The sequence below is a fragment of the Clinocottus analis genome, unplaced genomic scaffold, assembly GCF_023055335.1.
Source record: "Clinocottus analis isolate CAN_PGR_092001 unplaced genomic scaffold, fCliAna1.0.p SCAF_1, whole genome shotgun sequence".
NCBI lineage: Eukaryota > Metazoa > Chordata > Actinopteri > Perciformes > Cottidae > Clinocottus > Clinocottus analis.
Window position 1 is genome coordinate 22,786,985 of NW_027175820.1, and position 26,174 is coordinate 22,813,158.

At 43.4% G+C, this 26,174-nt stretch overlaps 1 protein-coding gene across 2 annotated transcripts in view; it reads left to right on the forward strand.

Annotated features, from left to right (window-relative positions):
* Positions 1 to 1,936: 1,936 nt before the first annotated feature.
* mpped2a (metallophosphoesterase domain containing 2a) overlaps positions 1,937 to 26,174 on the forward strand; it is a 59,442-nt gene continuing 35,204 nt past the window's right edge. Inside the window, exons 1-3 of one of the 2 annotated variants that reach the window (XM_068571686.1) lie at positions 1,937 to 2,439; positions 4,839 to 5,120; positions 22,722 to 22,903. In XM_068571686.1, coding sequence (XP_068427787.1) covers positions 5,008 to 5,120; positions 22,722 to 22,903 — 295 coding nt within the window. In that variant the 5' untranslated portion in view covers positions 1,937 to 2,439; positions 4,839 to 5,007. Of the gene's footprint in view, positions 2,440 to 2,478; positions 3,970 to 4,838; positions 5,121 to 22,721; positions 22,904 to 26,174 lie in introns of those variants that run through there. The other variant, XM_068571697.1, reaches the window with a different exon arrangement.

The following is a 26,174-nucleotide window of genomic DNA, read 5'->3' on the forward strand; positions in this document are numbered from 1 at the left end:
CAATAAGGTCAAAAGGTCAGAAAGCTAGCGCGCTACCCTTTTAGCTTAGTAGAAGAAATTCCTTTGTCCTTTTGAAGGCAACAAACCTCATTTTGCATTGAACCGCTGTTGTTATCGAGGTTTGGTTTGATCTTTCAGAAAACACACTACATTTCAACACGTGTGAGACACAATCAAGACCAACTTTCTCCCAGACTTCCTGTATAATTTAGTGAATTGACAATTAAGGAGTTATGATCAGGAGGCTGTTTTTACAACCTAGTTGCAGCTTTTTCCCAGTTTGGAAAAAGCGCGCTGCCCCATTTCAGGTTGCGTGAAGGACTCCCACAGGTACTCATTAGTATTGTTTACTCGTGAACCCAAAGGGGCCGTGTTGTCTTCTAATCAGAGGTTTCACAACACCTTCTACACTCTGGCAACGTTTTCCCACGTGACTGCGATCTTATGAAGAAATATTTCAGGTCAACAATTGCACAGAATTAATGTACAGCGTTTTCCTTATGGAAAGCTGTCTGTTAGTTCACGCTCAAACAAAGAGGAAGTCTGTGGCGTTCAGATGCCCCGATGATTTCAATAAGTCCAATTTAAAAATGCATCTATTGTATCCGGATCTCGCCATTAGTGTCCATCATGACCAAGGCAATCGATTAGTTTCAGCATGTGCGCTGGTTTATAAACGAGGCTGCGTATGCCGAGTTCAAGGTGCAGCAACCACAATATTGAATACTGCATAAGATTTCATGGGAGAAGATCAATAACCTTCTTATTATGCCATGTCATGAAGCCTCACGGCCTGAAGTAAACATACCATATAGAAGATACACAAAGATGAAAGAAACAGAAGGTAAACAGTCAATTTTTCTGTTATCGGTGTTTCCAGCATGATTAAAGTAATCAGGGGTGTTGATGTTGAAGGGCTTGTTTGGGGGTTGTAACCTGACTTTATATAAAATGCACCAAATTTTGATACAAAGAGACGGTGCAAATAAGAGTTGTTAAAGATGTTTAATTGATTTGATGTTTTAACGCATTTGTCATCACTTTTTTTTATATGACACTCTTTAAAACTGGTTTGTACATTGTGACTCCCATAGACAATGGCTAATAAATCACTTACTAATGCTTTACAAGCCACTAATAAAAGAGCCTTGACTGTGATTACCAGGTTGTAGAAAAAAAACCTATGCTGGTTCTCATCCTCCTGTAGCAAAAGATTATTATCATTAGTCATTGGTTAATTAGCTTTTATAAAGGCATAACTTGTCTGTTATTAATTAGTAAGTAAACCATTCATTAATTGAAAGAGTAAATATGTTAAAAGTCGATAGTTGTTTTGGCTTTATTACCAAGCATGTATTTTGAGTGATGGGTGTCACCTTCAAAAGTGGATTTAAGCCAGAAAACTTTTGTTTTTAAACAAACATGTCATTCAGGTTAGGACAACGATAATAACAACACCAAACAATTAATACTAAAGCATTACATTATGTTATTTATTCATAAACTTTCAATTAAAAACGTTATTAGTTAATTAAATTAACAAATTTCTCCTTGCGGATCAATGAAGTACACATCTGTCTATCTATCTATCTAAAATTTCCCCTAATTTCTGATAATATCCTTTATGAAATTGTATAAAATAAAGTAGGGTACATACATTTTTGTTCTATGTGTAAATTTTGGCTTAATTGAAAAAAAAAATCCGCTTTAGTCGCTGCTGCCTGTTAAGTGCAACTGAGTAGCTGTATAATTTCCGACAGCAAGTGAATGCAGCACGGAGGTAGCGCGGGACTGCGCGTCCGCCCGGCAGCCCGCCTCCCCTCCTCCTCCTCCTCCTCCGCGCGCTCCCTCCCCTCTCGCGCCTCGCCGCGCGCGAGCCCGCCGGCGAGGGCGCGCGCACGGGAGGTGGCGGGGGGTTGTGCTCGCTCCTGCTCTCTCTGCTCTCTGACCCCAGTGGCAGCTCCGACTCACTGCACTCCGGCTCCCCCTCCGTCACACCGAGGCTGCTCTCTCTCTCTCTCGCTCTCTCTCTCTCTCTCTCTCTCTCTCTCTCTCTCTCTCTCTCTCTCTTTCTCTCTCGCTCTCTCTGTTGTCTGTCAGTGTCTCTCGCCCTCCTCCCCGGCTCTATCTCTCCCCCTTCGCTTTCTTGTCTGGTTTCTTTCCACAGGAGCCAGCCGAGGTCTCGTCGGGTCGAAGGTTCTGCCCTATCCGCCCAGACTGCCGCACCCCCCGGACGGCCGCGTACGAGCCGACCCGCTCTCCTGCTGCTGCTGCCTGCCTGCCGCATGGACCCGCGTCCATCCGCCGCCGCCGCCGCCGTCACCGCCGCCGCTGCCGCGTAGAGGGCGACCCCGACCCGACACTCTTTCTCCGGCCAGCAAAAAAAAAAAAAAAAAAAAAAAAAAAAAAACGCCAAAAAAAAAAGACTCCACGACGAAGGTAGAGCAACCTTTCCGCTTTGCTTTGAGAACCGAAGAGGGAGGGAAGGGGAGAGGAAAGAGAGAGAGAGAGAGAAAGAGAGAGAGAGAGAGAGAGGGGTAGACGGGGAGGAAAAGAGAAAGAAATTCCTGACACAAAGCCGTCGGTTGAAAGGTGGCTTGTCATTTACGAGGACGAGCAAGAGGTTAGCGCGGCGGTGCCGTGACACTGACAACCTTTGGGTGGTTTTCATTATTCCAGGAGCAGAGTTCAGCGTTGCACGGACCTCCTGTTCTTTTTGTGTACATTTGTGCAACAACAAGAGGCGCATAGCTCACCTCGTGTGTGTGTGTGTATTTGTATACATGCATATATAGTTAGATGTATGTATATACACATGCATGGTATCAGTAAGGGTCAATTTATTCGCCTTTTACCCGCTCTGCTTTCTACCCGTGAAGTTAGCTATTTGGTGTGTAGTAGCTGGAGGGGGGTGCTCTGTATATTCAAAGGCACAGGACTGACTGTGTGTGTGTGGTGTGTGTGTGTGCGTGTGTGTGCACCGCTGTTATAGAAAAGCAGATCAATGCAAAGCTACAACCTGCAAAATACATTATTTATTTAGGTTTTTTTTTTAAAAATCTAGTGTCAGTGCAGGTTTAGCAAGCTAAGCTACAGAGCTAGTTGCTGCTACTGTAGCCACAAGGTAGAGACACACGCATACATGCATGCATACACGCACGCGTGAGGAGACCGTGGAGCATGCTGCACACAAATCGGCCTGCATTTGAACACACACACACACACACACACACACACACACACACACACACACACACACACAAAGAGAGCACATTTTCCGAGCAGCAGGAGTACTTAAGGTTTTAGGTTTTGTCTCGAGAGAAGTGATTGCTGAGGGGAAGGAAGTGTTCAAGGCATCTGACAGGGCAGCTTTTAATTGAAGTGATTTAAAATATATATTTTTGAAAAGTCCCAAGAAGATCTGCCAACTCGTGTACTGTACTTACAGCAGCAAGGATTAAATTGGAGTTGGAATAATGTCATTACAACAAGACTTCTTTTCTTTTCTTTTTTTTTTTGATGCTATCTGCAGGAATTGAGTTTCCCCTCCTTTTTTGTTTTCTCTTCTTGCATGAATCTTTCTGACTTAAATGCACACCATATATCATAGAAAGTAGCATCCAGCTGACCCAGAAAACATAAATCAATGCTTCAGTGAAAATAGGACAGGTTTTTTTTTTCTTAAGATATTCCACAACTGGAGTTCTTTTATTTCTTTTTTTTTTTTTTTACTCGCCACAGGATTTAATCATCAAATGAACTCCGGAGCTGCTGGTTACCCTCACACACACACAAAAAAAGACAAGTTCAATATATATTTTTTCTTCCTTCTTCTTCTTCAAATGCTCGTGGCTGCATCAGGAGGTCTGGTATAAAAAGCCCACAGTGGCCACTTCACTATCAGTCAGGGAGGTCAGGCAGGAGGGAAGCTCAGGGGTTTGCAAGGAGACGCACACACAGAGAAGCCCGGTGAGTGAGCTCTGAAGATGCAAACACAAAACAACGACGACACACTTGTTGTGTAGCATTTTTAGCTGCTTTTCCCTCTGGAAATTAAGTGTTTTAACCTAGTTTTAGTCTTTTGTTTTAGTGGTTTTTGCAAAGCTATTGGAGCCGTTCAGATTGCAGATGAATGTCTTATCAAAATTGGGCCTAAAATAAGAAAAGTTTGTCTCATTTTTTACATGTTTTTCGGAGTTTGTTAACAAATCTGTTTTGTGTCTGCGTCGTGCATTGTGGGGGGAAAAATCCTTGTTTTACTGGAGGCATATTTGATCATTTGCTTGGTTTAATTTCAATAGGCTAATGCCTTAGAGGCCATGCCTGCAGTCATGTTTTCAGACTTGATTATATTAGTTTGCATTAAAAAGCAGCTGTGTTATGTGCAGAAGAGCAGCAATTAAAAGCGTGTCTTCCAGATTGTAAATTGTCTCCCTTAACGGTCCAGTGTTTCGCTTTTGAAAGAATTTCTATTCACTTAACAAAATGCCGTATTGTTTGAAACGGTAGAATACGTCTGCTTATTATATTTATTTGTTTGCCTCAGTACATTTTCCTTTTTTTTCTAATTACGATTTTATGAGTAATGTTTATTTTTTTCCTAAATCAAATTGTGACAGCAAAAAATGTAAACCATTAGAAAACAATCATCTCCTTACTTCATGTGTGCTCAGTCGATTCAGCTCCTCGAGCCACCTGTTTTTGTTTTTTTTTGCTGGTGGTTTTATACTTTATGTGAAAGACTTTTCCACCAGTGTATTCAGAAGTGTGTGTGCGTGCCTTATGCTCCAGTTTTAAGCAGCTGTGTGTGTGTGTGTGTGTCTCTCTTGTCGGTTCAGACTGCAGTGTGTCGCGGTCGAGTCGGTCGGCCGGGTCGCTGCCTCTGCTGCCGCCGCTGCTGCTGGGAGACTTCCTGGGCTTCTCGAGCGGCTCTGAAGGATGACCGCTACACGGCTCGCTGCTGAATCCCGGTGAACGAACGGCGTCTCATGTCCAAACGGCGGAAGGATGGCTCATGGCAAAGTGACCATCGCGGTGGACGAGTACAGCTCCAACCCCACGCAGGCCTTCACACACTACAACATCAACCAGAGCCGCTTCCAACCTCCACATGTCCACATGTAAGTGTCTCACACACACTGTGGATCACCTGCCGTGGGAGCTGAAATCCGAATGAATCATTTATACTTTTCATCCTGCCTGTTTACAATCTTTAATGGACAAATATACCTTTTAATCGGGGTATTTCCTCTTATTTTAATTCATTTACTAAATTTCCCTTTTTATGTTTTGGTGGTAAAAGGCTGGTTTTGTTTGACGTGTTCAATAAATTTCAGAATAATCCAGACTGCAGAAATTTTGATATTCTCGAGAGGCGACAGGAAGCCAATCAGGCGCCTGTTTGATGCAGAGTCTTTGTTTATCCTCTCATTTAATTGGTCCACGCTCAGAGGGCGTACGGTGGCCATGGAGGACAAACTTTGAGACTGACAAAACGTGTCTTTGTGTAACTTTTGAGGACATTACATGTCACTGGCCCCAGGAGTGTGGCAGGTGAACACAGAAGTTACATTCTAAGAACATGTGACACTGAAAACTAAACGCTTTCCGTGGTTCACGCAGATTGGAGTGAAAGCTTTTCCCAACTTTTCCTCCCGGTTGTACGCTCGCAGACAGCTCGCCTCTGTTCCCTGTGAGAGTGTGATTACTTGTGCCATGTTGTCATTGTGGTGCATGAAAGCTTTGTCCGCATTAGGGCGCTGTTTTAATTTTATTTATCAGACCAGTTGCTTAGCATGGCTCTTGTCTGGTGTGGTTACACTCTGCCTCTCATTAGTGGGTCAGACTGCTGTGACCCGTCAGCCCTCGCCACACACACACACACTCGCCACAGCGCAGAGTGTTTTTTTAAAATCTGTGGACAGATATTAGTCTCACACACACACACAGCTGCATGTTTGCAGGCTTTGTGTCCTCTCCGTTACAGTACGGTTAAGCCTTTAAACGAGATTCGTGAGAGATTCTTGGTTGTGGTTTCATGCACATTGTGCTTGAGATATTGGATCTTCACTGAAAAGTGTGTTTCATTTTATTTTGCTCTTTTTTTGAACTTCAATCTTTGTTGGGTAACTTTGGCGTGATTTGGCTGTTTTTTAGATGTACGATTGGAGAAGAAAATTGAGAGAAAAGCAGACACAGAATCCTGTTTCTCTTTGGCATTTTCTATATCATATAGATGCAATTTGCTTTGGCAAAATACTGTCAACGTGAAGCATGTTCGTGGTGATTTCTTTTTTAGGAAGTCCCACACCGAACAAGCTTCAATGTGAGGAAATCGAGCCCATGCTGACACCATGCACTAACGTCTTTGTTGTAGTCATATTTCACTATTGTGTAAATATGATAAAACACAACGACCAGCTCCTGACATATATAATCATATTGTTGAAGGTAAAAACACAAAACTTATTTTCACTTCTGTCCTTAAAGGTGAAATGCCACCAGGTTTTTTTTTTTCTTCCCTGGCTGCATCTTGATCATGTCGCATGCTTCAACTGGCTCAAGCAAACACTTTGCACATGCAGCGTATTTCAGGAATTCACATATCATGTGTATCTTATTACGAATGGGAGTCCTTGGATATTCTTCATCAGCAGTTTTCTGTTGGTCCCAATAATGTGTCTCTCTCAAGTGTAATGAAGTAGAATATCTCGTGCTATGGTGACGTTTGAGACCATGTGACTACGAATACTAATTATCTTGTGAAACAGTCTCCTTCTATTGGCAAAACAATTGCCGTATAGATATATTTTTATACCATTTTTCTTTCTAATTTAATTCATTTGCATTGATCATGTTCTGCAGATGTCTGTTTGAACGTTTGTATTAGACACAGTGAAAAAAATAGTTGATGAAATAATGAAACGATACATTTTATTCCCTTACATTTCACCGGTAGTAAACGCACGCTGGCGTTGAAAGCACACCTGTTCATGAACGCAGGTCGGCTTCTCATGTTCATTACTGATCATGGACTGTTATTTTTTCTTCACTGACAAAGACGTTATGATCGGAAACATTGGTGGTTGCCTCGTCTTTTACAAAGCGCGATAACCAATGCTCCACATCGCCGTAACGCCGCCGCTGACTTTAAAATAACACAAATCCACGAAGTGCAACGCTTGTTAAAAGCCTCCATGAAGACGCCTGTGAGACGTTAGTCGAGCGCTTGAGGCGGGATGAAACGTGACGAAGGCGGGCCGCTTCGTAATTGTCTATGAAGGAAAAAAAACCCGGCCACAAAAGCTGCGACTCATTATTTACTTTGATTTTTTTTAAGCACCATTTCTTTACCACAAGTTTAAAACTTGTTTTGAGTTGCATTGGAGATCCTGAAACACTGTTCCTGGAATCAAAATCTAAGAGGAATAATGTGCGTTTAGCTCCTGCATCTCTTGTTTTGCATCGTCACGAGAATCTCTGGTCGGACTAAAATGAAAGCAATGGAGGTCTCGTGGTAATTGCCATTAAAGGCCCTCAGATAAGAGACGCCGTAAAGTCCTCCTTTCACTTAATCTGCTCTTCATCCTGGTCCGGGGTTGCACGCGTGCTCGTCATCATGTTTGCGTTGAGGTGGAAGTGAAGTGCCGTCTGCATCCAGTTACAACAACGGCGGTCGGTTGGTACATAAGTTAATGTCACATGACACGACACTCATGCATATGCATAGATATAAACATCATAAAGGAGACATTTTGAGACAAACGTCAGGTAGATTGGAGCCAGAGGAAGATTTGTGCAGCGGTGTCAAATCTGTGAAAAACCGAAGAGCTGAAAAGCCAACCAGCCGCTCTCCCCTCACGTCGGGGCGCCACGACATCTGGCAAATAAGTTTATTTTTGATTTGTTTACCTGAAACTCTCCGATTCCCACAGTTCTGTCTGAACGATCATGTTTATGTAAATGGGATTATTTTTGGGCTGGGAGAAGGTCGAGTTATGTAACGGCGTAAACAGCTGAATGGGAGTCTTACCTTCCTCCCGCCGGTGTTGGCAGAGTTCACATTATTGTGCCATTGTGTTGTTTTTTTGTTTTTTTTGTGGGATTCCTCGGCGGTGAGCCGCGGTGCCAGCGCAGCGAGCGTCGGGGAAGGAGGGGAGGGGAGGGAGCTCGAAATGTGCTGAAGGAGACGAGGTCGCGCAGCAGTTTGCGTTACGTCAGTCCATTTTAACGGCGGACAAAGGCGACAGTAAATCAGGCCAAACGCTTCAATATGAATCAAGGTTAACACGCGGCAGACGGCAGAGGATTCACCTGAATAAATTCTAGTTGGATGTTTGAAGAGGCTCCCTCAGTTTCTTTTTTTTCTTTTCTTTTCAAAAAAGGCAAATAATAAATAATACAAACGATGTTTTCGCAGCTCTAAAACATGAATGCAAGGTTCCATTTTTGCTGAAATTCCACTGCTTATTTTTGGATTTGTTATTGAGGATTGACAGCTCGTGTTGAAAGACTCGGTGTGTAGTTCCTCTCAGCCTTTTTTATTCTGCAGTGTTGCGTTGTTTGACCTTAAGCACACTTCAGTTTGACGAGCAGCAGAGGAACCTTGCATTAAAAAAAAACAACTATTTTGTAGGAAAATAAAGAAACAAGCAGAGTTGGGGTGAAAAAAAAAGAAAAGTTTCAGAGCAAAAATCCTCACGCGGTTTTTATCGGCCAACCGAAGACGACAGTCTACTGTAAAAGCAACAGCTGTTTATGAAGTACAGTCAGACAGCAGAAAACAAGATCTTCCAGCGTAATATCTGTGAAGCACGGCGATGGGAAACGCCAAAGTGACGGTTTGAATTCCTGAAACTCCGATTATACTGATGAGTTAGATCACGGTTTTGATTATTTCTGTTTTGAGTCTGTTTTATTTGTGTTGGTGTTGTGCAGCTCTGCTGTTCCTGCCGGTCTTTCAGGAGGTGAAGCCTCGGTAGGAAGGGGATGTGTTGAAGCCGTGGGGCCTCTCAGCAGATATGTGTTTGGATAAATACATTAGGCTGTTTCCTGGCCTCCACAGAGCTCGCACTGTTTTACTCAGCCATTCTTAAACTCAGACTGGGAACCCCGGGATCACACACACACACACATGCTTGCACACACTCCTATAAGCCCACCCCCCCCCGCCGCCGCCGCCCGCCGCTATGTTTGCGTGCTTATAGAATACGCGCTCTGTTCTGGGAAAGTAAAGGCTTGTTTAGATTCGGGAGATAATGATCCGACTTACTTGGGGGATCTCGCTCGCTGCTTCCACAGTATTTGGACATAAATAAAGTTGTTGCTTCTCTTGTCGGCGAAGAGAGAGAGAAATACAAGCTTGAGTGAGGGGGTTGCCCGCCTTTTTGAAATACAATCCCTGCGCTAATGCTCCCCCCCCACCCCCCCTTTCCGAGTCCGAATATTTAGATTTCCGTGATGGAGTACAGCAGCACCTTTTGTGTGGCGAGGAAGGTAGCGCTCTCTGAACCGCGTATGAAAACACACGCGCACACACACACACACACACACACACACACACACACACACACACACACACACCCTCTTTCTCGGTCACAAACTAATGCTCAGGAACGTGACCCTGAAGTCAAAGTGGGCTTTTCTTCGGCGCACTGGACGTCTCTCCCTCTCTGTCTGTAAGTAAGCGCAGCCGTGTTTGTGTCTGGTTTATTTTTCTACGCCGTCGTTTTTTTTCTTTTTCTTCTTCTTCTTCTTCTTTTTTTTCTCAGCCCCCTCTTCATCGTCTCGTGAAATGAAATGCTCGGCAACTTGAAACATATGCTTCGAGTTGGGACACTAATGGTTTCAAATCCAATTTGGAGCAGGATCTGGGCCAGACTGCAGGACGCAGACTGACGGAGAGGAGAAGCTAACAGGACGCTGAAGTGGAGATCTGGCGATTTGAAATGTATCGTGAGCCCCGTAATAGTCTGGAAAAGTCTTGAATTCAAGGACCAAAGAAGTCTCGAAGCGTCTCCTGTTATTGGACTCAAATCACAGCCGACCTTAAACCGCTTTACGTTTATTTTCCTCGGGCCCATTTTGTCAAAGCATCAGAAAAATCTTTCCCCCTGAGAATGAAATCCTAGTCAGGTTTGCATTATCAGTACTCTTTATGATGCGCTCGTCATCATTTCTCACAGCCCAATGGGACGACAGCAAACTTTTGAGAAGCTGGAAAACTCAAATTTTTTCTTGATTTAAATGCAAATAAATCAATTCTCAAAATAGACTGCATTCTATTATTAATTCACTCATTGCTGAAGTTATTCAGCATTTTAGCCATTCAGACAACTGCCAAGATTAAATATTGTTTAAAGTGGAAGAACTTGGATGTACCGTGAAAGTTAAAAAAAACAAAAACACAGCAGTTAAACGAAAGAAAAACAGCTGCAGGGAGGCTGGAAAACAACCGCGATAACATGGAGGTAATCATTTGCACCACGTTAGATTGTGCATCGATGATGATGAGGACGGTGGTGTTGTTCTTCGTGGTTGATCTTGATCGCAGATGTGTTGGCATTTCTCACTCGGTGGCTTAACTGCATTACACCATTAACGCCTTTTTAGAGTGTGAATTTATTTGATTCCCACCGGGCGCGCGCACCATGAAAGCCAACAAAAAAAACTCCCTCCGGTGCGGCCGGTGTCGGAGATTATTTGTATCGTATTGTCGTTTTTTTAGTAACCGGTAAAACGCTGAAATCACCAAGAAAAACATGTTGGGACCAGCGAGCGCCGAAGAGAGAGAGAGAGCAACCCGGGCCGCCGAGCTGTTGTCCATTCCTCCGCTTGGAGCTTTTCCAAATAGCACTTAAGGCAGGACTCTGCTGAGTTAAGAGCTGTCGGAGCGTCTTGGACTCACTCGTGTGTCTCTTAGGTTTCCCGGGCTGCATGTGACCTGGAGCCGTCTTCAGTTCGACTATAAAAAGCTGCATATGTTCCTTTTTGATGAGGTGATCTATACGTTCTGCTGCGTCTCCGTGAAGTCCCTTCAGCGTCCGGTCCGAAGGATTCGGACAGTTTGCGTTCTCGCACACACAGCTCCTGGCGGGTAATGTGCAGGTCGGGGCTAAAGTGCTGAAGGGAAAGTGGTAAAAGGAGAATAATTCAAGAAAGAATTTGCTTCATTGACCCAATGTTTTTTTAAGTTTAGCGCCTGCTCTCTCCTTTCTTTCTCCATTAGGACCCCTCAGACTTTTAGTCAGTTTAACCCATTTTTTGTTTTGGGCGTTAACTGGTCAAGTTGCACAAAGCTTCCCGATTTACAGCGGCTTAAAGCTGTTGACTAGATTTCCTAAGGCTCAGAAGAAGCAGTAAACACGGACAAGATGCCGCAGTCTCTGTTTTTTAGGCAGCTCTTTACACTCTATAAAACATAACTCACCCAAGACACCTGAGCTCCATGAGTTCAGTTTAATGCTGGGAAATGGAAATTCTCTAAACCCCCCTCCCAGCCTCTCTCGGCTCCACAAATGTTGGGAAGAAAAGAAGAAAAAAAAAATCCACGTTTAACAAACTCCTTCTCCTCCAGATGCCTTGTTAATTATTCCCGCCCTCTGAATAATTGAGGAGCTCGTAAGTATGAATCATTTAATGCCGCCGCCGCCGCCCGCATCCATACACGCGGATATTTATTCTGACTCAAGCTGGCGAGGAAACGGCTCCAGAAGATCACGGCCTTCACACACTCCCTTTGACACCGTCCTAGTTTTTATTAATGAACTCCTCGAGGATGTTCTCGGCATCGAGGAACAACGCTGCGAATGCAGTTGAGGAAATTGTTTAGACCTGACGTGTATACTTGATGAGAGGAGCCGCCCCAGGTTGCACAGCTGACGCTGTTATTAACATTTTTTTTAATCTTTCGCCATCTCCACTTATGAGTGTGCGGGTCGAAAGGAGGACGCTCGGCGCGTTGAGTCTCCTGACGGCTGATAATTAAACATTTCCTCTTCTTCTGCGTCGGCGTTATTAGCTTCACCGCTCATCTGACGCGACGCTAAAGTGGACCGTCAAAAGGGAAGCAAGGGACCCTGTGCCGGCACGTAGCGCCTTCTGGAGGTCCGACCTTGTTTACTTCAACAGCGGGGTGCGCTTTGAAGATGGAAATACTGGCCAATTTAACTGTGGAGAAATGTGTGACTTTCACACAGATACGTGGGCTTTTCAAAACCCCCCGTGTTGTCTGATTCTCACCGCTGAACACATCACAAGCGTCTCGGTTTCTCTCTCTCTCTTCAAGCGTTTATAGATCTCAGATGGAAACAAAAACAAATAAACACTAAATGCTCCTCCCTTTTTAAAGATTTGCTTCATGTTTTGTTGTTTGATTTTGCATCTCATTTTGTTTTGGAGTGAAGCAGTTCTATGAGGTGTTTCCCATCCTTTTTTTTTACTGCTTAAATATTGTCGTCAGACCTGTAAGAAGCACATTTTGTCTTGTTTTGCAGAAACACAACTATTGAGCTGCAAATGTTTGTTAGTTCTAGTTTGTTTCAATGCAGTTGTTTTATTAGTTTGTGGTTGCGGCTACAACCTGAAGCTAAACTCCATCCAGTGTTCTTGTTTGTGGTCGTCTGGTAAAAAGTGTCTCCAGATGATGGAGATTGCTTTCTTCTTCTTCTGTGTTGGTTGTGGCTCTGATTTTCCACAGATACTCTGTGTGAGGTTCGTGTTGGCTCCACGGTTCTGATCGGTCACTCGTAATGGAAACACTTGTTCTTCCAGCCTTGTTTCCGACCGCTTTTATTTCCATTTATTTAAAAAAACAAAACACGACACAACCAGTGTGTGAGATAGATGAACTGTGGGTCCACTTAGAGAAATTACCAGAGGCCCCACGATACAATATCATCACGATACTTAAGTCCCGATACGATATTATCGCGATACATTGATTATTGCGATATGATGCGATTTTTATTAAAACATTTTCAACCGCAAATTGTCCCCAAAGGAAAACTTTGTCAACAAAATTGGCACCAAATACGTTTAGAAGTGATTACATAAAAGATCGATACTTGGCTTCCGTGTATCGATACAATATCGCCACGCAAAATATCGCGATACTATGCTGTATCGTTTTTTTTTATTCCCACCCCTAATACATATATACGCATCCAAATGATTAAGATATCCTTTCACAGAAGTACATTTTTCTGCTCCGGCGTGACTATCAGACCGCACTGTACCACAATGCAACATTTTTGGGACTTGAAAAACCGCCTCTGTGGTCCGCGAATCTCTGATTTATTAATCAAAAGACCAGAGTCGCAGCCTCCTTTTTTAACTTTTGTTCTATATTTCATCCCGAACCGTTTGAGCAGCAGCAGCCGTCGGGCTTCAGGTCTCCCGAGAACAAAGAGCCAGTCCCATTTTGTGGCCTTTTTTTTATTTTTATTTCTCTCAGCCTGCCGCTGCTCGCCGGCAGGAGTGGAGGGGCTTTTTGTAACTGGAGAACCCTTGATTAAGTTCCCTCTCCACCCCTGACCTGCTGCTGGAGCCCCGGCAGGACGGTGCTGGTGGTGGAGTTGCTGGAGGGCGGGCGGGGCGGGCGTTTAAGTGACAGTTGACATAGGACAGGTCTTGTTTTTTTGGAGATTGAAGCTCTTTTGATGTCTTTTTGGGCTCTCAGCCTACGGAGCCTGGCATCGCGGGGCACGATCTCCTGATGATGTCACTTCCCACTTGACATAAAATGGAGGCGAAGCCGCCCCTCAAGGCCTGCTACTTCTCAACGTGACAAGTCCATCCATTCATGCCTTCACCGGTAATCACTCACGATACCTTTCCTGCGAGGCGTTGGGTGCATCCCACTCTACCTTCAGAAACGGAGACGAGTCGTTAGATTCGTCCTGTGAGTCAGTGAGAAGAGAGACGGTTGTTGTCGAGCTTCTGTTTGAACAGAAACGGCAACTTAATGGTTTTATTGGTAGGCGTTAACGCTCGCACTGAATCATTTGTTTGTGTTTGTTTGTTCGAGGTCAGAGACTCGCTACTAGCGTTAACACGAGTGTTATGATGCAGGTATTTATGCGTTGTGTTGCACAAACATTCATTTCTCATGAGCGTTGTACTGTTAGAGCTGCGTGGAAATGTATAAACATGCTTTCTTTTTCTTTTTTACAAATTCTTGCTTTCATTCAACAAAAGAAACGTCAAATGTTGTTTTGAACAAGAACTTTGGTTAAATAAAGTTGTCCATAGAAGCCTATAGAATAAATTATAAAGATTATGAATCTGAACATTAGTCAGTTTTAAGAAATTGTCTATCGAGTTAATGACTCATCTTGCTTTTATCAAACATAAAGTAAAGTACTACCCGCTATCAGTCTCATCTGTGGAGACATTGGTACAGTTATCTATTCATAAATCATATGTATTTTAATTGTGCCTTTATGTATTTATTCTATTTTATGTCTTTTGTATTATCTGGACCTTGAGTCTGTAAGAAAGTTTTCATTCAGATTCGTCCCTACCTACAAACAGTTTTCAGTTATTTTTGATAAATACCAAAACAGCATTAGGATTCAACAGCCAATCTTAACGCGTAAACATCTTCTAAAAGTATGATTTATGTTTGCTGTTTGAGTCCTCGGCTTATGTAAAGATCCAGCCGAGTATCCTGGAGGATGAAAAGAGCCCCATGAACCGTTTGAAGGCTTCCTTTCAAAACATGTTGGTACATTTTTTGTGTTATCTGTACTTTTCTGCTGAGAGCTGCGTCTGTCCAAACTGCTCCACAAGCCCGGTTGGTGTCCTCCCTCCTCCTCCCCCCTGGGGGGGGGGGGGGGTGTCGTACCCGTCTCCGCAGCCCTCCTCCCGTCGCCCCTGCAGCCGGCGGACTGTCAGCAGCACAATTAAAGGCTGTGTCGTAATGAAAGGGGCATTAGCAGAAGCAATTTATTTCCCAGCGCAGCGCCGGAAGGTTTTTCCGGTGCTGATATTCCAATGCAGGCTTTGTGTGCCGTACTTGGTCATTATGTTTGTGTGTGTGTGTGTGGAAGGGAGGGGGGGGGGGGGCTGCCTAAACAAATGGAGTAAAGGGGGGAGAGAGAGAGAGCATTAAGGCAGGAGGCCATTATTCATCATTCCTTAAAATCAATTATCATTTGAACATTTTTTTTTTTTATATCCTGCTTATTTTTCCTGTGAATTCCCATCATGCTGCATCTCCAATCTGCTAGTGCTTCTGTCTCTCCTTCCTTTTTGGTTTTTGTTGTTTGCTTGTTTTCTCTCTCCCACCTTTGCTTCTTTCTCTGCTCCCTCGAGCACCCCCTCCACCCACCACCACCACCCACCACCACCACCACCCTCCACCCACCACCACCACCACCACCACCCACCACCCCCTCCACCCACCACCACCACCTCTTCCCTTATTCCGTTATTCCTGTGTTCATTTTGTTCCTCTGAAGTTTATTGAATTAGCGCAGACAGCTGAAATGCAGAAGATAAGAGAGGCTCTCTCTCTCTCTCTCTCTCTCTCTCTCTCTCTCTCTCTCTCTCTCTCTCTCTCTCTCTCTCTCTCTCTCTCTCTCTCTCTCTCTCTGCTCCTCTCAGAGAAATGGTATTTCACCGTGGATGAGTGAGCTGTGTGTGTGTGAGAGAGAGAGAGTGTGAGAGAGTCTGCAATAGGGGGAGGGGAACTGATGCAGAGGTTATAGACAGAAGAAATGGTGAGCGTTGTGTTTTGATGTTCCTCCTGAACGAGCGATAAAGACGGTGTGAGCTCAGTGGAGGAACGGCGGACCATTCGGTCTCCAGTTCAGCTGTGATTTATCTTTTTTTTATTTTTTTATTTCCTATTACTGTCTCGTAGTGGACACACACCAACATCAAACGTTCTCCGGCGGTCTTTGTTGTGAAGTTCGACGCAGGAAGCGGTGATGAGCAGAGGTCCTTTCACTGTCTGCTTTGAGAGTCGAAATTGTCTTTTGTTTCGCCCCACACACACTCTGCTGCCTTTTAATGAGGATTTACTTAAGTCAATAAAACTAACCTTAAATACAGATTGTGTTTAATGTCATGAATAGTGAAATATGCTTGAGTTAAAGTGACTTTAGTGGTAACATCATTCAGTTCCCAGACAGTCATTTTCACCGCGCAATCTTCTCGAGAGCATCTCAATTGTTTACTCCAAAAACTCTTTATTTTCTCTCTTTGTTTCATTTTGGAAGTATTTGAATTTCCCTCTCCTTCAACTTGCTTCCTGAATTTAAGTTTGCTCGTGATTTTAAATCTTCATGACCTGCAGCAAACCTGTGCAGAGATAAAACCTCAACATTATATGTGATCAGCTGACATTTCTTGCAAAATGAACAGGAATGCATGATGGTATTTTAAAAAGGATGATTAACCCCGCTGCGTGTGGTGTGTACGTACGTATGTACAGTGAGTCACTTGTATGTGTTGCAGTCGCACACACACCGTAAAGAAAAGGCCGTCGAGTCGGGTTAATTGGAGCTTCGTCTGTGTGATGGCCTTTGAACCAGCGGGTGTATGAGTCTTGATCCTGTTTGTCTCGAATGAGCAGGTCAGCTTTATGTGATCATAAGTCTATTTCCACCGTCCCCCTTTGAACCCTGGAGGTTTTTATGTGACTCGGTCCCCACTGGTGGACTTCATTGATGAGAAATCATTAGCAGGACGACTCCATTTAACAATGACAGGAGGAGAGAGAGCGAGAGAGAGAGAGAGGAGGGTCCGGAGGCTAATCCTTCTGTAGCAAGTATGAAATAGAAAGAGACTCGGACCAAGAGCTGTGATCGACATGTGTTTCAGTCTGAGACAAGTGGGCAGCTCAGAGGTCGTTGACCCCATTAACCCTGCCCGAGCTGGAGGGGGGCATTAGAATAATCAATCTGGCCTTAATATTCTATGTTTCTCTACAAGTAAAAAGTCCTCATACTTGTTTGCGCCGGACTGCATAGCTGAGGGAGATAACAACAAACGTGCCAGCTGTTTGGAGGTATTTCACGCTTGCCGCGCCAACAAGTTCCACGGCTACTTGCGTTATCTGCAAAGCTGACGTTTCAAGGTTTGGCACCGAAGATATAACGTAACCAACTTAATCAAGACCCTCCAGAAGCAGAGTACACCAGCAGCTTTCACCAAGTTGGAGGTAATCATAGTTTTTTTTTTTTTTTGTATCTCCATTTCATAGTAAATGGAGATACAACTATGATTTTTATCCTCTTCTAGGCGTTATCAGCATTATAACCAAGATCATGATGAAACGTGAATGTCTTCCACGAGCCGTCACTACAACTTGGACTGTACATTTGGTGAAAATGCGCTCCAATAAAGCATTTAGGATCCAATTCCAGGCGCTCTCTGTGTTTCGGCCATGGCCAACTCGCTCTCATCTTTACGAAAGTTATATTTGTACGACTTTGTTGTCTTAATACTTCGTGATGGGACAGAGTTTGGACGACAAACAGTTGGTTTACAGATTCTGAAAGCTGAGGGTCTTCTTCTTCTTCTTCTTCTTCTTCTTCTTCTTCTTCTTCTTCTTCCTCGCCACAGCAGTTGACCCGGTAGCTTTAAACGTTTTACCCGGAAGAGCTCGGTGAGTCGATGTAGATGATCGAGAAAGAGAAGATGGACAGCAGTGGCGTCATCTGTCGAACGTCTCAGTCTGTCTTCTACTTCCTTTTTTTTTGTATTATATAAAATGGTGGATTTCACAGTTGAAATCATTGAAAGATTACATTCATGCAATGCTTCCTTCTTCTGGTCAGGTCTGTATTTCACACAAAAGCGCGTACGCGTGAAGTTATCTCTCGCCGTGATGGATAGCGGGGTTTAAATTGAACTAATTCTAAAACATATGATAAGAGCTTTGACAGTTTTTTGGCCCGCCGCAGCAAACAACCTCGGCCTGTTTTGGACGGCGCGAGGACTCGAGAGGCGAAGCGTTGCGATCAATCACGGTGATTATGTGGCGCGCTTAAAGAGCCGGACGAGCCGGAGAGTGACACAGACCGCGACCTTCTTATCTGCTGCGAGTTAAGTGTCACGTTTGAAGAAGCAAGCTCGGTCTGAACTTCGACCCTGTTTGCGTGTGTGTGTGTGTGTGTGTGTGTGTGTGTGTGTGTGTGTGTGTGTGTGTGTGTTTTTTTTTAAAGGCCGCGGAGCCGAGTGTGCTCAGTCAAATTGAATATCCTCCTCCAGACATCCGAGAGCACTCCCTCCCTCCGTCTGTCTCTCCCACTGTGGTTTACACTTCTCTCACCTCTAAGTCTCTTCAAAACATGACACCTAGAAGCGATATTTAGGGGAGAGAATCAATACAGTTTCTCCAATTTAGTTGTTTCACATTTTCCTCGTTCAGTTTTCTAATCTGTAAGCATGTTTACGGAGGCACATGGTTTTTATCATGTTTAATGTAATTGTTAAATTGTGTATAATTCCCAATTTATATGAATACATGTTAAATTTGATGCATTATAGATACAAAGACACAGAGATCGATACATAGATACATAATAGATACATAGATACATTATAAATACATAGACAAATACGTACTTTAGTTTACTTTATTAGTTACTTTCTTAATCCTGCGAGGGATTTTTTTCTCGCTAGAGCAGCATTTGATGTGAATAAACGAGACCTTCAGATGTGAAACAGCTGAGAAACATAACTTGTGGGGAAATATGCTTTTTTTTTCTCCCTAAATCTGGAACACATTCTGTCATCTGTACATTTTCGCAATCAAGAACACAACACAAACATGACGGCTGGAACAAAACCAGTGTGTCTGGCGGCTGTTTGCTCAGGAAGCACCGAGTGAAAATGAACGTTAAGTCGCAGAAGTGCAATTTTCGAGGCACTAAATGCTGCGGCGGCAGGTGAGAAGACGTTAATGCGGGCGAGGGGTTCTCTCTCGCAGACGTTTCTTCATCGAGCAGCTATTTCTGCAGCCGCAGACCTCGGTTTTGTGTCAGCTCCGATGTCATGGCGGATTTGAGAGTGTGCTCCTGCCCTCCTCCAGCACATTAGCATTTCTGCCGCTCCCCCACTCTTCTTTTTTTTCTTCTTCCTTCCTCCTCCTCCTCCGCAGTCTTCCCTCTGATGTCACGCCTAAGCTCAGACATGTTAACACGAACCTTCATGCTAACACAGTTCAGTCTGTCACTGGAGAATATTCTTTTACCTGCTGCCGGAGCGCAACAAGACTTTTTCATTTTCACTGTCTCCGTTTACAATAGATCAGAGGCCTTTGCTGCACTGCTGAACTCCTGAACTCTTGTATACATTACTAATGAACCTCTGGATTGTTATACAGTCATATGTTAACAGGAAAGACAGGGGCCCTCTCTCATTTTGTGTGTGTGTGTGTGTGAGAGAGAGAGACTTATGCAGCACTATCATGAAGGTTTCTTGGCCCGGGCTGCTCTTAATTGATAGGGGCTGCTGGTATTTACTTACATTCTCAGGGTGGATTAAATCTCAAAGAAAAGGGGAGGAGACGGCGGTTGTTTTTCTCCCGGCTTTGTCTTTTAATATGCGTATGTGTGCATTTGTGTGCGCATATATGCACACATGTACATATGTGTGTGTTTTCTCATCCCATGTGGTTCCGCGTTCATCCTTTCCTCCATGACGAAGAACTGTCGAATCCTGTAAAGCTGCACCACACAGCACCAAATCTAATCACCAGCTCCGCTGCGATGCAAAGCGCCGCTCCGCTGGCTCCGGTTAATGCGTTTGTGTGCGTACGGGAGCGTTATTTACTGCACACACAGTTGATAGTAAATACCATTATCTCAAGCTGGTTTTTCATTTGGTCCAATGTGTTTTGATGTGAAGTCCACGTCTGCTCGGGTGACCGAGAACGCGCCAGTGTCTCGCGGCAAAGCTGAGATGTTCAAACCGAAGCTACGGAGGTTTAAAGGAGGGACAGAGACCGCCGAATACCGACTGCTCACTGCAAACGAGAAAGTAGAGGACGCAGACTAAATACGACTTTCTGCTGGAACTAAATAGATCCACAATGTGCAATTTGAGTTACAGATCCAGTTTGAAGGCTTATTAAAACATCATATTTTCTGGAATGTTATCCCACCAACAATGACTTTACCTTGCAATTGTTGCAAGCAAAAATCAAATGTAGGAATACCGAGATTATTTTTTTTGCATACGTAGGACATTGCATGGCACTGCTGTTATCTGTCAGCATGTCAGAGAAAAGGTTTTGAGCAGCCTTCCCCTCCCCTTAGCTTCTAATTCATCCAGTCCTGCAGAGGCTGGAGCGACACACGGGTGGGGGACTCTCGATGCAGCAAGTTTGCAGCTGCTGCCTCAGACACCGGCCACTGGTCACAGATGGTGCAACAAATGGTGGTTAGACTGCAGGCAAGGATTGTTTCATATGGTGATATAAATGTTATACACAATTACCAAATATATAAAAAATAACTTGACTGAATCACAGTATACATAATGTGTGAGATAAGTGACACGTAACTAGATATTAAACGAAGACTTAAGCCAAACGACATTTTATGGTGACACGTTACAGACGTTGACCGGTTTGTCCACCGTTATTAAAACAACCTTGCAGATGAGTGTTTATGTCAAAAGCAGAACAACAACAACAGACTCCAAGCTGTTTGTGAACCTTTTTCCATGTCTGATGTTCTGCTAAACATGTGACAGAGATGAGGGAAACAAGAAGATTGCTTCCCTCCTCAAATGCAGTCGCCTCCCCTTCAGTAAGATTTTCTTTTGTGCCAAGGTGCCCATTTCCTCCATCTGTTAATGACGACTGCTACAGTCTGAAACCTTTTTGATTTCATCTGCTTCTGTGGCTGCCTTCATGCCATGTTTGTGCACAGATGCGAGTTAAGTAAGTGCGTGTGTGTGTGCATGTCAGATTGGAGATTGCGGCGTTGATTATGTGTCTGATGTTTTCGACAGAGTGACATCCCTTCTAATGAAATAATGGCCTGGTGGCAGAGTGCTGGAGGATTGCACATTGTAGACTTCAATTACAGACAAGATGATTCCCCCCCCCCTCCTCTTCCACACCCCCTTCCTTTCAGTCTGAAAAAAGTACAGGTTTTTCTTCCTTTTTTAACAGACATACTTGCATGGAACAAAAAGGCTGAATAAAAGGCTTTCTTTCCAGCCAGACTTGGGGTCTAAGTGTTTTTTTTTTCTTTAGATAATGGATAGAAAGAACATGGCATGCCTTAATTCACCGTCTCTTTAGCCAATCTGATTCCACAAAACAGCCATTGCCCTCCTTGTGAGCACAAATCAACCAGAGCACCGCTTGTTTTCCAGCCCAGACGACCACATTTTTCACCGTTGTAATGTCTCTTCCTTTCTTCCAGATGCATTTTGCTCTGCTGCATGCATTATTCTGTAGAGCGTGTAATTTATTTTTTCCCCAACAAATGATCTTTTTTTAAGGTTCCAGTTTTCAGCTGTGCCCCTTCTGTTATCTGGTATGAAATTAGCATACATTTCCTAAAAGAAATATGCTTTGGGATCAAGAAAACCTTTTTTTCTCTTCTTTTTTTATATCACAAAGAGGAAAAAGGGCACAGTCTTTGAATTGCAGTTCTTTTTTTAATTTTTTTCTACAAAAAATAATGTTCAAAAAGCAACCAAAGGCAGATGTCTCATAAATAAGTGGAACATTTCATTACTTGCTAAATTGATTTGAGTTTTTTTTTCTTTCTTTTTCATCGTTGATAACATGGAATCAAACATACTTGACTGTTGACATCGTTTCTTTCAAATTTTGCAAAGCGCCTTTTCAGGTTGAACGCATTGTGAGCGCGCCACGGCTGAAGACGCCAAGGTCATTCACAAACTGTGTCGACAACGCACGATGTCGAGCATGAATTGTACAAACCGTTATCATAATTCACACGCAGCTTTGTTTGTAGATTGAGTAGACAAAATCGTTTTCACGAGTAATTTAAAAAGGAGAACACAATTGTTCGCAGTTCGTTCAATTTAGTTCTTGTAAACATGTTCACAGTTTTTTTTTCACATTATTCGGATGCTACAGTTACGCAAACATAACTGGGAATTCACTGAAGTTGGTATTAGGCTGGATAAGGATAAGAATATATTTATTGTCATTGTAAAATGACATACAACGAAATTAAGTTGGCAACAAAAGGTTAGAACAGCAGTAACAGAGAAAAACATGTATAACATGTATAAAAACAGGACATGCTCATTTAAAATGAGACATTTAAAAAATAGATCAAACATAAAACACAGGCATTAATGGTTTAAAGTGCAAAAGCGACGTGTTAAAGTCTATTTTTTGTGCGTGTTGTGAAAAGAGACTCTTCTTGTTGTAGGGAGGGAGCAAGAAAAAAAACCAACCCAAATTGGGTTCAGTGAAACAGTTGCTGACATTATAAATGTCAACCCATCAATGCATAATTCACTGTTTTATTACAGTTTTCTTTTTTTCCCAGTCTGTGTTATGTAACCTTTTTATTTTTTTTATTTTAAAGCAACGGAGGGCGATGCCATGCAGCAAAGTTCCTCATCTGAACTCAAAATACAATTCAAGAAAAGAATAATATCAGAGCGGAGAAGCCACCGCTGATGAATTTCAGAATATTGCTGCATTATTATGGATGTAAATGTGACCTTTTATCTCATGACTTATTGTCTCATTGTCTTTTATTTTTTTCCAGGGTGGACCCCATTCCTTATGACACTCCCAAGCCAACAGGACACACCAGGTTTGTGTGTGTGTCGGACACACACTCGCGTACAGACGGCATCCAGATGCCCTACGGCGACGTGCTGCTGCACACGGGCGACTTCACCGAGCTGGGCCTGCCCTCCGAGGTCAAGAAGTTCAACGACTGGCTAGGTATCGAATCTGCTTACCACGCGCATGCTTTTCACACTCTCACCAAGCTGTCGGCTCTCGCGTCAACAGCAAAGGCATGAGGCGCGATGCATAACCAGGAGCCGGACCACACAATCACACTACCCCCCACCCCCCTCCTAGTCTCAGTGTTGACCCAAAACTGCTGCGCTAAAGTGTCCGGTTTAACCCTTCTGACCTAACACCCTGGCTCAGTTAACCCTTGACCTCTCCCTCTGGCTCCGTGCTGTGGGTGGGAGTCTGTGTGTGTTTTTCCGTCCCAGCAGCAAGTGTTTCATCTCCAGACCCTCCAGGGGGAGAGCCGAAGCATTTTGTCATGTTTCACGCACATAAAGAAACTGCACACGAGCTGTCTGACGCTCGCTCTCGCCAAAGGGAATAAATCAATAAGTGCCACTCAATCGCACTGGCCTGTAAAGTTTTTTTTTTTTTTTTAACACATTTTAAATCCTTGGCTATGCTTCAGCTGTTTGTGTTTTTTGCCGGTTGATCAGCTCTCAGCAGGTGAAACGAAACACCTTGGAGTTGTAGAGGTAAGAGCGCAACGTCTGAAAGACTGAACGCAAAGCAAATTTTAGAGGCATCGCGGTTTCAGATGAAGAAAATTTAAAGATAGAAGTGGACAAACTCGCCCTGTGAGGCGTTTAAGTGGAGTCACGGTGACGTCGCTCATTGGTTTGTGTTTTGAGCCTCAAGTTCGACATTTTCGCTGTCGCCATCTTGGCTTTTAGAACCAGAGAGGACCATGTCGTTGGATGAAAGGATGCCGCTGGGGGAGACGGATGTGCTGCGGGCATTAGCTAGCTTGGTTAGCATGGTACATTCGTAAAGTTATCCATGATAGCGAAAAACAGGAGACTCCTTAAGGGTGTCTTTTTGTACAACCGCTTGCTGAACAATGAAATGCTAATTTTCTCATATAGACTTCTATAATATCAGACTTCTATCCACAGCCACAGGAGTTGACACCTCCTGCCAAAATAAAGTAATAACATTAATACTGAGTAATTTAAATTAAGTCCAGCCTCTTGGTTCGGCCCTCCACAACGGTCCCAATTCCTCATGTGGCCCTTTGGGCAAATGAGTTGCCCACCCATGGACTAGACGATGAATGATTCCAAGAATGTCAGAACGTGTCAAAGAAAACAGATTTTGATGTATTTTTCATTCGTAAGAACTTTTAGATGTATCTTTTTTTTTAAGTGAACCCCCTTAGATTTTGAGAGCAATGCCTCTTCGAGCCGTGTTTGGAGCATCAGACACCCCTCCACCCCCCTGCAGAGTTAAAAGGTATCTGTCAAAGTTTGGCCTCTCCAAAGACGACAGCGGCTGCAAGTCAGTCTGGCTTCGCAGCGGTTACAGTGGATCCCAACATTGACCCAGTTTTCACAGCAAAACTCAGACATCCAGAAGTCTGCAGAGACCTCTCCAACCGCTCGTGAAGCTTAATCCACTTCTCCGCTGCCCGTCTGCATGCTCGCCGTGTTCAAACAGTCACATTTTCAGCCGAATTCAACTAAAATACGGCTTGCAATCTCGATCTTTGTGAAACCAGACACATAATACTCCATTTGTACGACAACCACGCTTCACATCCGTGTTTTAGGGATTGATGGAGAGACATGGTTGAATCTCGTCTTCAGGCGTTTTCAGTGGTGCAAAATGCATCAACTCTGTCTCGCCGTTGTTTGGATGATGTTGAGATATGCTCTGAATGCAGCGTTGTGCACCTTTCTTGTTGAAAAAGAGTGCATTTTGATCATTGCACTGTGAAAAACACTTTCAATGGAGAAGCTCATCTGTGTTTTTGCCTCCTTTAAATCTTTACACAAATGTAAATATGTCTTCTTGAGAGGCGTGACAAAACATCTCGACGAGCACGTACTTCTGCAGAGCTCTGCTTTGATTTTGTCTTTTCGTATCCTTTCGGTGGGCGAGAAAATAAATCTCGCTGTATCACTCCACCAGCCCCCTGGAAGATGTTTCACGGCAGCAATAAAAAAAGCAGCCGAAATTCCCAGTAGAGTAATGGAGATGGAGTTGTTTGATGGTAATTATGTTTTCCCCATCTTTTCCCTGCGTGGTGGTGGTGGAGAGGATGATTCGCTTCGGGTTGTGTGTGTGTGTGTGTGTGTGTGTGTGTGTGTGTGAGAATGGATGTGTGATCCGGTTAGAGTGCTGAGGGAACTGAGAGACGGTGCTCTCATATAAGGTTAGACTGGAATTTATGATCCTGAGACGCGACAAGAGCTAATTTAAAGTAGCGGGAATGAAACCTGTGGACCGGGGAACCATGATTCTTTCATTTTCAGCATTACAGCGCGCACACACACACATACACACACATACAAGGTCTCTCGCTCTCTTTAGAGGGATGCGGTGGAATAATTTTAACTATTTGCATTGAACCGGCGTATCCTGATTTTTATTCTGTTTGGTTTCTATTGTCTTTATTTCCAATTGTGTACTTGACCGCTGCAAAATTGAGCATCGCATTTAAATCTTTTCTTTCACTCACTTTTACGAGGTAAAGGTATTTTAAATTCTTCATTCAATTTGCCGTTTTGGCACGCGGCGTAACCTTCTGCGGTCCAGAGCCGAATGTTGATGCGCAGAATACTTTTCCTTTCAGTCAATCTGTTTTTGTCAATGAAAATGTGTCGAAGAACCGTTAAAATCCACTGAATGTTAAATATAGCTGCTAAAATGCAGTTGCAAAAGATATGTGTAGTCTAAACCTATAATTTGTTTAAATTAAACTCAATTCAGCTCTGTTCAATCGGCTTCCCAGATGACTTTAAACCTGCAAAGCACAAAACCAGCTGACTGAGCTCCAAACAACACTTGATGTGGTTTCAGCCAGTGTAAGATAATCTACTCTAATTTCATTTTTTTTAATTAATTTTGAGTTCATCTGATTCATGCTTTAATGCATTTTTTCTTCTTTTTTTAAATATATGAATCAAGACATTTTGGTCAGGTATTACATCATAATAATAATGTTAGTCCCCCATTTTGTAAAAAACACTGAAATATATAATATATTACAAAATGTGGGGACATTTATAACGAGTCGTTCAGACAGTTTATTACCAAATGCAGCAGCTTATAACTAAATCATAAAGTGGAAATGTGCGTAGTCATGACATAATGATGTGTTATTTCGATGATGTGATGCTACAAACAGCATTATAGATTATATTAGATGATATTGCTTGGGGAGTAGTGTCTGCTGGTTATCTCTAGTCATAAA